At 40.4% G+C, this 13,504-nt stretch overlaps 1 protein-coding gene and 1 long non-coding RNA gene across 3 annotated transcripts in view; both read left to right on the forward strand.

Annotated features, from left to right (window-relative positions):
• The window catches only part of PDK3 (pyruvate dehydrogenase kinase 3), a 53,337-nt gene that overhangs the window by 8,461 nt on the left and 31,372 nt on the right, over positions 1-13,504 (forward strand). For both annotated transcript variants that reach the window (XM_084492826.1, XM_084492827.1), the window contains one exon: positions 11,835-11,976. In XM_084492826.1, the coding sequence (XP_084348952.1) occupies positions 11,835-11,976 (142 nt within the window). The remainder of the gene's footprint in view (positions 1-11,834; positions 11,977-13,504) is intronic.
• LOC311421227 lies at positions 70-5,473 on the forward strand. Its single transcript, XR_014684756.1, has 3 exons — positions 70-3,120; positions 3,323-3,552; positions 4,160-5,473. It is a non-coding gene; the product is annotated as an uncharacterized lncRNA (long non-coding RNA).

Here is a 13,504-nt window from a genome sequence, read left to right on the forward strand (position 1 = left end):
AACAATTACTTTAAAGGAGACAATAGCAAGATGGGGAGTGGGCTCTTCTCCCAAGCACCAAGTGATGAGATGAGGGGAAATGGCCTCAGCTGCTCCAGGGCAGGTTTAGGTTGGGTGTTAGGAGACATTTCTTCACTGACAAGGTTGTGTGTGCGTCACTGGAACAGGCTGCCCAGGGAAGTGGTTGAGTCACCATCCCTGGAGGTATTCAAACAACATGTAGATGTAGAGCTGGGTGATGCGGCTTAATGGTGGATTTGGCAGTGCTAGGTGAAAGGTTGGACTAGGAGGTCTTACAGGTCTTTTCCAACCTCAGTGAATCTGAAAACTGTGGGTCTCGCCAGAACGAAATGCAGTGTTTGTCCTGTCCAGTGTCTCCTATTTAAAAGCTGGGGAGCCTCTTCCCAGTGTAGACGCCAGTTGCACTGCACCTCTGCCTTTCTCCGGGGCTACTCCCTGTTCGTGGCCTAGGGCTGTTACTGGAAGAGGAGCTGATGCTCTCTGAAAAGCCACTTTCTGTAAGAGGCTGCTGGTTAGGGAGTCTTCGGGTTGTGTGAGTAGCTCCAGGCTCAGGAACCAGGCAGGGACCATGGTTTTTAAGACTATTTTGGTTCTTTGCCCCTCATATATTGTGGGTAGTGCCTGTGACATAGGCAAGAGAGCTTGTCTATTAATTGGTTCACCTGACTGCCAGCATACCCCCAAATTGCCCTGAGGACAGACAGCCTTGGGCGTATGTGAATTCTTCTAAAAAAAACAAAAACCAAACACAAAACAAACAAACAAACAACACCAACAAACAGCCTGTGGGTAATTGTTTGAGCACCTTTGCTTTAACCTTTATGGATTGCTTGACTACTCCTTTCTATCTTGGCAAGTGCTTTAAAATACTTATTTCATTAGAACTGAGTGGTGAGCATCTACGTATTTTTAGGTCAGGGAAGTTTATTTTAAAATATGTATGTATCTCTGTTCATTTGTGGTGTTTTACGTAATAACTGGTGCTGACTTACAGCTGTTATGAGTGGTTTTCTGATGATCTGTTCCTCTTGAGAGACAAACATCTTGCCTAAAATCTCTCTTGCAAAGTGAAGGCTGTGGTTCTGAGTGACTGCAGTTTGGCTAAGGCTTTGACAGATCGGTGATGTGTTGTTCACCTGACCCTTCATTCTGTCAGCTGTTCCTGTTCAGCAGTGAATGAAGCTTCTTTCCAACAAAACCAATGCCACGTGAAGGACCATTCACTTGCAGCCTGCTTACTGGCGCTGGCAGGGTGCTAGCATGCAGCTAATGTAATAATGGATCCAGTGGCTCCTTCCGTGTTGAGCTGTTCAGGCACACTGATGGCAACCATGTGAGGTTAAATATTTTGTCCTTAACTTGTGTTAAGTGAAAATCCAAACTGACTTTCTCTTAGCACCTGTGGTACTCATCTATATGACCATAGTAGTCAATACGCATACGGGTAAACAAGCTGATGCTTCAGAGATTTTTTAAGTAAGTGGAGACATATTTTTTTTTCTGTGTACAAATTGAACAGTAGTTATGATATTTAATTTTAAACTTCCTAAGTGGAAATCTAGGCCTCTGACTCATGGAAAGGATTTGGGATGATCATCTAGATAGAGAAATAAAGACTAATGTGTTCTCATTAGCGAGCGGCTCCCTGAAATCTTCCTTTGGAAAGTGCTACAGCTGGCCTGGCAGTCAGAGTGCTTGAATCTGTTGTTAGTCAGATTGCCTAAATCAGAAATGCGTTATTAGACCCAGCTATTTCTGAATGCCAGCTCTGGTAAATTGTCCACATGATGTGATGCATGACTGCTGGAAAGCTTAACTCAGAAGCTAACTGGCACGTGGGCTTCTTAGTTTGGGTGCGCTGAGAGTGCTTAGCACTGAGGTGCCACGGGGCACAATTCAGTGGTCATACGGCGTTAACAACTAATCTCTCATCTGCGAACGTAACTATTTTAGGAAATAGGGAATCCAATTCAAACAGCTTTCTTAGGGGCAGGCTGTGGTAGGGAGTGAGTGTCAGCAAGAGTCAGCATTTCCGATTATGGTGTGTGCGCTTTTTCCTCTTGCTTCATCATCCTTATTACATCTTGCAAAGCCCTCTCTTAAACCAAGCAAACAAACCCTGTGTGCTTTTTGTGGGATTGATGTTTTTAGTGGTTGCTGAGATAAATCCCTAGAGAGTGTGCTGAAAGTCTCTATTCCTGTCCGGGAATAGGAATGATTTTGGAGTACTGGGTGGTGTGTTTTTTTTTATTTAGCCACATCTGTTGGTGCTATACAAGCATAGTTTGTTTACCTTTAATATATAGGCCATGCTTCTGAAATGGGGTATAATCAGTGGAAATCATAGGTCCTTGTTTAGCTCTATTTTACTAGTTTCAGCAGCAAGATCTTAATTTTAGCCTTTGCACAGTCTGCTCTGATGCCACGATCTTATTGGATCTTTTGAAGATTTCTCTGTCTCGCTGTTTCACTTTTGTTTGTCTATGCAGGAGCTAAAAATACTCTGGAAGTCTAACAGAAGAAGATAGATGTGGTTGATCGCTTTCCTTCCTGCTTTCCTTTATTTTGCCCTAGAAAAGAACCAAAAGTAGTTTCATAGATATAGGAGACAAAAGGCTTCTGATCTTGTTTTATGGCTTTTGAATGGAGCCTGCCCTCCCTGACATTCAGCGGGTGGGACTTTCGTGCTTTAGAGCCTTGCTGTGGTGTGGTGTCTGATGTTTCAGCTCCATGTCAGGTACACAGCTAGCGGAGAGAACTAGACCTCTAGGTGCAGAGAAAAGATGAAAAAGCATTTCATTCATCCTGCTCCTGTCTCCTCTGTCAGGTGATATATAGTAGTTTCCAATACTTAGAAACTGCTGCTACTTTTATGATCTGGGCAGGGCAGGCCAGTACCTGGTAGGGAAGTGGCAGCCGTGTTAGGTTTATGAAGCAGGTCACTTTGATCTTCATCCGTGCTCCTGTAGCCTGCTCTCACGTGGGTGTTTCATGAATGGGGGAATCTGGCAGCTGAACTGAGCATTTGATAATGTTCTGGAGGGACACGACTTCATGGTCTCTTGCTGAGTTTCTGCTTTCTTCTGCGGTGAAATCGAGGTGTGTATGTGCCCTCTTCTGCAACTTTCTATATGTGACTAATCCTTTTGTGATCTGAACTTTGGTCAGCACGGTATTTTGTTGGCAGTTTGTAGAATTTGTCAGAATTGAATTTGCACCTGCTGCATGTGTGTGAATGGTCTCTGTGTTGTTTGTGCCTCCTGTTGCAGGATCTGGAACAAATGTTTGTTTTTTTCAGTAGATCCAGCTTTGCAACAGTTGTCCAACGCCATCTGTACAATGGAAGGAACTGAAAAGACCCTGCTTCAGAGAGAGCACTGTCATGAAAGTTCACTCCTTCCGACTGGAAAACGTGCATATATTTTTTTCCCTACCCACTACAGGTGTATGATCCCTAGAGCCTGAGTGGACCTTGTTGTCAATACTATATTTGCTCCCATTTCTTAACACTAGGGGTGAAAAAAAGATGAGGTAAAAACAGGAAAGAGAAGAGTAAATGTTCAAAGTAGAGTTAAATCCCAGTGAGGGTTAAATAGAAAGATTAGTAGAGAAATCTCTCTAGAAACACAGCTGTGCTTCCTGAATTTCCCTCAGGTTGAAGTTTTCCTGGTGATAAAGTTGACATATACCCCCCTCAAATGTTCCACTTTTAATCTTTATCCATCGGATGGTATTGCATTTGGAAGACTTTAATGCATTCAAACCTGCTGTTATGGCCTGTGTAACTCTGATGCTGATAGAGCATGTTTCCTTTGTGTTTTCTTATCTTTTTTTTGTCCCCTCTGATACCCGTCTCATTAATGGTGTGGTTTGTTTTTGGTGGAAATGTTTTGGTGGAACGCTTTTTCACATATAAGAAAAGGGATTTTAATGTTAGATGCCACCTTTTGGGTGACCTTCTTGTGAAATGTTAGTGTCCTACTGTTTTATTTAGGTACGTTTACCTGTGTTCTCAACTGAATCAGAAGTTGCAAGGGTAATCAGATCAGTTCTAATCAAATCAGTTCTTCAGATGTGTCATACTTCATTGCAAAGTCAAATGTACCATCATTTTTACCATCTCTCTTTTTGTCTGTAGTGGTTGCTGACTGCTCCAAATGCAGCAGTGTTGGACGTACCGTTCCCTCTGCATCGTTACAAAGCGTGCCTGGCTTGTTTCTACCATGGAAGGATGTTTGTTGAATGTTGTTCACTGACTGTAGTTTCACGTCAAGTCCAGGAGATCTGGATGCTGCTTACGTCCCTGTTTGGATGATACAGATTCTCTTTTACCCTATGCTGAAGGCTGTATCTGTTCTCAGTTATACCAACTAGTACAAGAGCCTCAGGGCTGGTGGCACAATCAGTTCATTGCAGATTTGAAGGTGTCAGAGGGGAGGGAGCTTTTCTATATGACTTTAGTATAGTGTGGCTGACTAGTCCAGACAGGTGAGAGCTTCAGAACATTCAGGACGATGCAGCCCTTATTAAACAGCCTTTTTTTTTTTTTAAGATGACTTCTTCCACAACTGAACCTTTTATTGCTGTCTTTCTGTCAGAGTAATTTCTAACATGTAGCTTAATCTATGCAGTCTTTGCTTCATCTTTACTGATGCTGGTATGCTTCAAAGTTCTTACTTTCTGCTTGCTTTTCTACCTTCTTTTTGTATGTAATCCTCCAGATCAGTCTTACCAGTGTTGGACAGGGTGGGTTATTTTTACGTGTGCTTTTCCTTCACCCTCTTCAGTCAAATTCTCAGCTAAGTTGTAAACACCGTAGGCATGATCTGGGAGTTTCTTAATCATCTTGAAAGTGTAACTTTCATTAAGAATAGCAATAATCTAGAGATAATCCAGGCTGAATTTGAACTAAAATCTACCCCTTAGAAAATAATCCCTAGTAAGTGTTTTTCTACCATGAAGAGCTGAGCTGGGCTGCGATGTTTCCTACAGCAGCATAGATCTATACCAAGAGGTATTCTATAGGTTATATTTTATGTTAATATATAAGTTCATGAAATACTTCTTATTGAGGGAAACCTCTTTCAGTGCCTGTTTTAAGGACCTGACCTCCGCATTTTTCCCTCCTTAGAGCACCAAGGCTGAAGTATTATTCAATTGAAATGAAGTATCGCTGTATGCACAAACAATGGAAAATAAACATTGAGCACATGCATAAAACTGGGAATCCCATATATCAAGTGATGTCATCTTGTCCTTTCATTGTGCCTCTGTGCATAAGTGTTTTACTTTGAGTAGAGGCTTCTAATACTTGTATCTTTATTTTTTTCAAAAGCACACTTGTAAATAATTTCAGTTTTATGTGTGGTGTGCATTATCAAGAAGGTAGAGAGATCTAGTTTGCTTTGCGTGTCTGGTTGTATAAATGTATATGTATGAAATAAAACTGATGCTGTACCCTTTAATGTGCTTTTTTTTTGCTGTTTTGCTTGTGTTAAGCATTGATTATCAAGTTCAAGTTAATTCCTTCAAGTCAGAAGGAGTTTAGATGAAGTATAATGGATTCCAGAAATTACTTGCATACTTACTAATGAATGATTCAAACTTGCAATATTTCAAATATATCCGTCCTGCATTCTTCACAAAAGCATTAACAAAGCAGAATATTGCTTAATTCTTCAGTGGAAACTTGGCAGAGTTCTTGTCTTCACAAAAATCAATTCAGAACATGTAAAAAGTGAAATAATTGCAATTCCGATGCACCGTTCTGAAAGATTTTTATTTTCCTAATGCGGAATCTTAGTTATCTGACAGCTTAGGTACCTTAGAAATGGCATTATAATCTTTAACCGCTCAACAGTTTGAGAGGAAAAACAGTTATTGCTGATGAATTTCTATACTCGCACAAGTTTTTATCCTTCATGTTTATTTTTTCCGTTAATATGTTCAGGACTAGCTAAAATATGCAAAGAAAGGATCTGGTGACTTTGTCTGCGCTTCTGACAAGTAACTAGATAGCAGAGGGTGATAGGTCAAATGCTTTAATGAAACATTGCCAGTAGAAGTGTAGCTAGAAAAAGTTTATTAAATAAACTGGATTCAGACTCTGTTTAGCTGTAGAGGTTCCAAGACTTCCAGGTGCTGTGGCATGTTGGGTTTTCTCTCTTTTCCAGCGTTTCTAATATCCTGTATGTGACATTGGGAAATTCAAGCTCTTGCTTTAATTCACGGGTATATCATAGTGTGGGGGCTAAACCACAAATTAGGTGCTAATATTGGAAACCTATGCGCTCTTGATTTAAGGAAATAACTCCTTAGCTTTTAGTCTTGAAATTAATATCTTCCATAATGCCTGACTTGCAGAGAACTTTCATTTCCTTGAAATACCACTCTAGCATGTTTTCTTTAAAATTCTGCTTTTTTTTTTTTTTTTTTTTTTTAAATCCTCTCCAATGTTTTACTTTTAAGCATTAAAACTACAAGTTGAACAAACAGCTTTTTGTTGTGCTCGTTTGCTGCTAGTGCTTGAAATCTAGAATTCAATTATTTGACCACCAAGCAGAATCACATAGAGCCATGACTACAGGAACTTCATTTAAAGAAAGTTAGCATGTACTGATACTGAAACATTTGTAAGAATGAAATGTTAACCTGGCCTTTCTTCAAATTACTTAAACTGTGTAAACATAAAAGTTGCACATAAAGATTACACCTTAATTATGGATTTTAATGGAAGTCAATCCAACATTTAGACTGGACGTTCTCTGAAACTTTGAACAAGTCTTTGGTGTAGGTAAGCTGTTTTTAATTTAAATATGCTTATTTTACTCAGACAAGTGTGAGTGAAAAACATGGAGGGAGCAAGATGAAAAAGAACCTTAATCATTAGGACTTACATACAGAGCATCTCAGTTCTTTCATCACAGTGCATTTTTATTTCCTCCAATTCAGTGATGTGGTGGTCTATGGGCAAAAATCCATGACTCCTCAGAGTTAGAAATGAATGGTAATTTTGTATAATTTAACGAGATAGCGAAAAGCTGTATTTGCACCATATTGCTTTACAAAATTAAAGCAGTGGGCCTTCTATTAGTAATTGATACCAAAAGCTGTATTCATAGCATGTTATAATGCCACACTAGCACTGCGCTTCCATATCATTACATTCTGCCTTGGAGTCTGCTGCTACCATTGCTCCTTAGCGCACTGTAATTAAACAGCTCTGTGACACAGCACCCCTTGTTTTGGAAATCAACCTAATTGCAGTCCTAGATGCCCAGTCCCTAGTGCACTAGGGCATAGGATTACTGCATTCTTTCTTACGTGTGAATTCACACAGAGGTAAGCAGTCATGACCTAGTGATATCTATCTACATGTATTATTGAGTAACTTGTTGGGGGCTGCGGTATAAATCAAGGTGAAGTTGTTCCCAAGTTCCATGTTGTCCTTAACCTTGAGCATGGCTTCAAATTGTGTTGAACAGAAACCAATGGATTGAAACTGGATACAGCATGTGGTGTTTAAGCTGAAAGTTTGTTTCTGCCAACGTGCAGACCTAGCTGGAGTGATAACAAAATCAAGAAAGAATGCTGTAGTTTTTGAGAAAGGATCTAACAAAGCAAAAGTAAAGCCAGCCTATGAATATGTATGTGTGTATATATATAAATATATATATCTGATTGTAGTTTAAGCCTGTAGAAATGGGTTTACAACTTGGTTGAACGCTGTTTCTAGGAAAAATCTTTAGAACTTGCATATGATAAATTATATAAAGGAAACACTATAGCCTTAGATTTATTTTTTTTGCACTTAATAGGTTTTCCCTTTTTTTGACACATCTACCATTACAGGAAAATGTGGTATTACAGGAACTGCTGTAAGGAACAGCAGCCAAGGAGCAGCCATTAGGACACAGTATGTTTTCTGTTTCAAAAGCTGAAGGGTATCCAATTATTGCTGATCTAAGCAAATAGTCATTCTCTCTGCCATGCACATGCTGTTTGGCAAGCAGATAAGCGACCTTATGCTAGAAGCTGAAGCAATGCTGTGGAGGCTCGCAGATAAAGCACACGCAGCGAAGCAGCCGTTATTCTGACCACGTATCACAAAACAATGTACTGAGGCTATGGTGAAACAAGGCTTCAAGTCAGTCTGGAAATAGCACTTCCTTTCCCTTGCCTGAAGTGGCCATGCAAAGGGACCCCAAAATGCTCTGCACTTGAACATAGCAAGGCAACTCTCTGCAAAGAGACAGTTCAGAACTGCTGGGGTGAGACGGATGAAATAGAAATGTGCCCTTGCTTATGGGAGAACAGGACGTTGGTCTTTTCTGCCAGTCCTGCTTTCCAGTCCAGCAGCTTTTGTTGCCTTCCTTGCACAAACTCAGGGACTGTGTCCTTGGAGGGCCTCCACGCCCTTTCACAGGCTGCCCCAGGCTGTGTGTTGTTGTTCACTTTTTCCTCATTCTCAGGGCTGCGTTTCATTCCTTTGGCTTTTTCTTGCCTATAAAACAACCAAACTTGCTCTCAGACGGTCTCATAAAGAAGCAGAACAGTCATCGTCTGTTCCAGAGATTTGTTCCATCGTCTTTTGCAGCCCGGAAGGTGTAGGGTGAGCTAGTCAAAGCCGCCTCTCCTGTTGTCTGGCCACTCTTCCTAAAGACTTAGAACATCAGATGAGTTGTGAACAAACAAGTGGCTGTCTCCTCTGTTGTGGGTGGTGCAGTGTCAAGTGTCATTGAAGGTGTGAACTCTGAAATCATTACAGTGCCTCAAGGAAGCAGCAGAGTGATGTTGCATTTCTTCTCATTTTGTCAGGATGTGTGTATTTGTAGCTGAAGAGGTGAAAATGCAAATAAGGAAAGCAGGAGCAAATGTTTGCTGGAAGACCAGTCAGCAGAACTGCTGATACCAACAGAATGTAATGATCCACTGAGCGGGGATACATAGATGAGCAAAAAAAAAAGGGAAACCCTAACCCTGCCTGCCTGTTCCCCCAAGCTTGTGTTACACAGTTTGATTGGGAACTAATCCATCAATGCATGTTACCTATGCGAAGAAATCTCTGCTGTTCAGCTGATTATAATGGGACTGTCTTAAAAAGTATCGCATTGATTGTGCCAGTTTCATTGTACTCGAGTCTTCCAAATTGCAAATCCTAGTGATTATGTGCCTAGCAGTGCTTTTAACGATTTCTGGTTTGCTTGAACATAATTTATAGCTCTTGTATTATGTCTTCACTCATAGATTTTGCAGGTGGCTGCACTGGTTATGATCACAAAAGACATTTACTGTCTTTGTAGGTGAAAGCAGAATATTGGCTGTTCATTACAAGTAAAACTTATTGTTGTTTTGTTGTTTGTTTTTTAATTTACCTGGACACTTCAGAAGTGGGTTTTGGTGAGAAGTTCCCTATCTCGTGTAAAGTGACAAGGTACAAAAGTATGTCAGATCAGGCCTGATCTTCCATCTGAACTATCTGGGCAAGATTCTCACCCTTTCAAATACTTGTGGCTAAAGGTTTATGGTTATCTCCAGTGATAGATTTAGCAGAAGAATACCGTCAGTCATGTCAGCCGTCTGGTTTCTGTAGGGTAGCTCCAGAGAATTACCGTTGTTCCGAGTCGGTCCACGGCATAGTAGTAATATATTTTGGTTCACTTTTATTTGAGTTATGAAGAGGGTTTTTCTTATTTTCAACGCATTGTGCTGGATAATAATCTCAGCTGCAGCTTTTCGAGACTGGAATGTGGTTACGAGCAGGGCACTTTACTTGCAGCCATCTGGTGAGCTCCTTGTAGCATAATCCTAAGAAGAGATGACCACCTTGTTGGTCTTGCCATGTGCTGCTGAAATGTTGAAGGTCTGAGGAGCTTGTGATGTGAAATACCAGCCAGCTGTTGCCTTTCTCATTTGCTGCTTTGTTTTTATTCCTTGCCCTCCATTATGTCTGCACGTGTTTCTTAAAAGCTCACGTTTCTACTGAAGTCATACTGATAAAAGCTAGTATTTTTACAGTCTTATTTCCAACTAACATCAAGTATTTGGTATTAGATGATTTTTATTTATAGGATGAGAGCTCAGCTGATGCTATTACCTTTTATGCTGTAAGGCACTGATAAAAATGTATAGCATTCTGCTATCTGATACAGCTTGTAGTGTGCGTAGTTGAGTAATGTTGCTCTAATGCCATAACTACTGTATCTAATGCTCTTAAGATCATAGAGCCACAGAATATCCTGAGTAGCAATGGACCCACAAGGATCACAGAACCCAACTCCTGGTTCCACACTGCGCCACCCAAAAAATAAACCCTGTGTCTGAGAGTGTTGTCCAAACATTCCTTAAGCTCAGTGCCATGACCACTGCCCTGTGGAGCCTGTTCCAGTGCCCGACCACCTCTGGGTGCAGACCCTTTCCCTAACCCCCAGCCTGACCCTCCCCTGTCCCAGCTCCATGCCGTTCCCTCGGGTCCTGTCGCTGTCCCCAGAGAGCAGAGCTCAGCGCCTGCCCCTCCGCTCCCCTCATGAGGGAGCTGCAGGCCGCCATGAGGCCTCCCCTCAGCCTGCTCTGCTCTGGGCTGAGCAAACCAAGGGGCCTCAGCTGCTCCTCATACATCGTGCCCTCCAGACCCTTCACCATCTTTGTGGACCTCCTTTGGATGCTCTCTAATAGCTTTATGTCCCTTTTTATACTGTGGTGCGCCAAACTGCACACAGTGTTTGAGGTGAGGCCGCAGCAGCACAGAGCAGAAATGTTCACTCCCCTTGAGCTAGCCATGCAGTGCCTGATGCATCTGGGGTATGGTTGGCCCTTCTGGCTGCCAGAACACACTGTGCTGACTCACGTTCATCATTATTTTTTTATCATTATTTTTTATCATTTTTCATCATTATATCTTTTCAAAACTTAGATATTTTGTGCTTTTTCAGGATTCAGAACTGCAGAAGCTAATTCTGTATATTTAAGCAGTCTAAAAGGCATTTTTTTTTAATAAACATGGTAGTACTGTAATTTGTCTGTGAAAGGCATTAGAGAGGTTTGTGTTATGTTGGGATTTGCTATAACAGTATACGTGAAAATTCTGAGGCCCAAGGAGTCCTGTGTAGAATAATAAATGAGTATCTGTAAGTCTTTTTTAACTGGGATGCTTTCAGCTGCTCAAGTTTTGTCTTGCTGTTATTTTCTGTGTCTCTAAACTTCAGAGTAGATACAGAGAAAAAGCTAGTAAATGGAAAGAAGAGCTATCTCTTGATGCCTCTCATCCATAAAACCATTTCTTGCAAAACCAACGTGTTTCTCAGACCTCAGAAAGAATAAAGAGAAACTCAAATCTCAAGTTTTTCATGTGAGAGTGCTGGGAGGTGGCTGATACTGTAGATGTGAACTGGAGAGGACATAAAAAGCAATCTAAGGGGGTCAAACTCAATTGGAGGCAGTAACAAACCTTTCTATTTTTCTCAGAAAGGTACCTGTACCTTGATATGTGTGTGAGGTGCCGGTGAGGATGAAGTCTAAGCACATGAATGAACAAAAATCAGATTGAGGCAGTCAGAAACTGAGCATTTAAAATGAGAGAATGCCTTTGGCACATAAAAGGGTAAGCTGTAGGAAGGTAAAAGTGCCTTCAGTTGTACCAAAGAAAGAAGCACCCAAAAATGTATGTTGGGAGTCAGAGGGGAAGTGAAGGTGGCTACTCAAAAAAAAAGTTGATTTTGAACTTCTTTTACCAAGTGACTTTTTAATCTTCTGGCACTAACAAGTCTAAAATTTGCTGTGACAGCCCTATGTCTGTTTTTTGTTCCCTGTAACAGGTCGTGACAATGCATGTGAGAAGACTTCATACATGTTTCTGCGGAAAGAACTTCCTGTGCGGCTAGCTAACACCATGAGAGAAGTCAATTTGTTGCCTGATAACTTACTTAACAGGCCTTCAGTTGGGCTAGTGCAGAGTTGGTAAGTTGGTATTTTTAAAATAGATTGAGAAATTAGTGTAAAACTGACACTGTATATGGTGCTTTACTTGCGATTTTTTTTCTTCCGTTGTATGTTTAGTGCTGTAGTATGGGTCTTGGAGATAAGAATTTGTAAGTTAGTATTTTGAATAAAAACATACAGTTGTCTCCCAGGTAATTAGAAATGATTGATAACTCTAAAAAGCTATCTTTTTTTTTTTTTTTTAAATAAATCCTTACTGTATTATACCCATGACTTAAAATAGCTTGTTCTTTCCTATTAATTTTCTTTTGTCAAAAATACTGAAAACAAAATTAAACTTTGCATGTTCTTCTCATTAATAAGTTTTTGACAATAAAAACTGGTGTTCAGTGGAAATTATGGAACGGGATAAAATTCTGTTGTTATCCACTAAGTAACATTCTCTTATTAATAATCGTGCATTATACTTAAGTAGTGTTTAACTGGGCTGATGCTAAATGCTGCCATCTTCTCCACAGTAATTCATTTCTAATCTACTTGCACATTGGGTGTGTTTTGGAGACTACTGCCTTTTATGTATTAAGTGCTAAAAAGCTGCTGCTGTTCATAGGGTATTGATTGTTTCTTCCCCTACGAATACTTGATTCAAAGAATTTCTTTAAAAATACAGCAAAGTTCCCTTTGTGAATAACAGCTTATCTGCTAGGTACATGAGTTGCAATTCATGTTGTTAGATTTTGTGAGTTTCAGTCAGCCCTTGAGCCAAGAAACTCTGCACTGACTGTATGTTGACTGCTGGGCATGGTCTCATATTTACCAAACTTCAGACTTAGAAAATGTAAAGTAGGATATGTGTTATTGTATAATTTGATTTAAATGTGTTTGCCTGTGAGAGGTAACATTAGCTGTCTTGATGACTACTTCAAACATAGCGATTAAGTGCTTCAAATAAATGTAAATGCTGTGGAGCCCCACAATAGCAATTACTTTTGTGGCTAAGTGGCAGCTTGCAGGATCTGAAGGTTTGTATCCATTGGATGTTACCGGATGCTGTTGTACTAAGTAGAAGAGAATGGATGATATTCAGGCCTTTCAGGCTTTTCTGATCTAGATTACTTGTGAAGCTGTCTTAGTGGGATACAGACAGATGAACACAGAAAAGGAAATATTTTTTCTTTGGTGACTATAGAGTATAATTCTTCTAGTCCATCAGTATGTTCTATGGCATATGCTTCCACCCTGCTTGTGCAGGTCTAGCAAAGGAGTTGAATAGGTGTTTAGTGTGGGTGACCGCTTCAGAATTTTTGGTTAGATCTTTGAGGACTTCAAGTAAGATTATGGCTACAGTAGATAGGGCTTAATTAAATCTGGAGCTCTTTGGAATATATGACTGTAATGTACTTGTCTAAATCATACCTTTAGGGTGACAATGGTGCACAATATCCCAGCTGTAGAGTGATAGTTTTCTGTTAAATGGGCCAAAAGACAATCAGTAGAGTTAATGTGATGAACAGGTTCAAACAGATATCTGACTCAGAGTGTTCCT

This window comes from Aythya ferina (assembly GCF_964211825.1).
Source record: "Aythya ferina genome assembly, chromosome: 1".
Classification (NCBI taxonomy): Eukaryota; Metazoa; Chordata; class Aves; order Anseriformes; family Anatidae; genus Aythya; species Aythya ferina.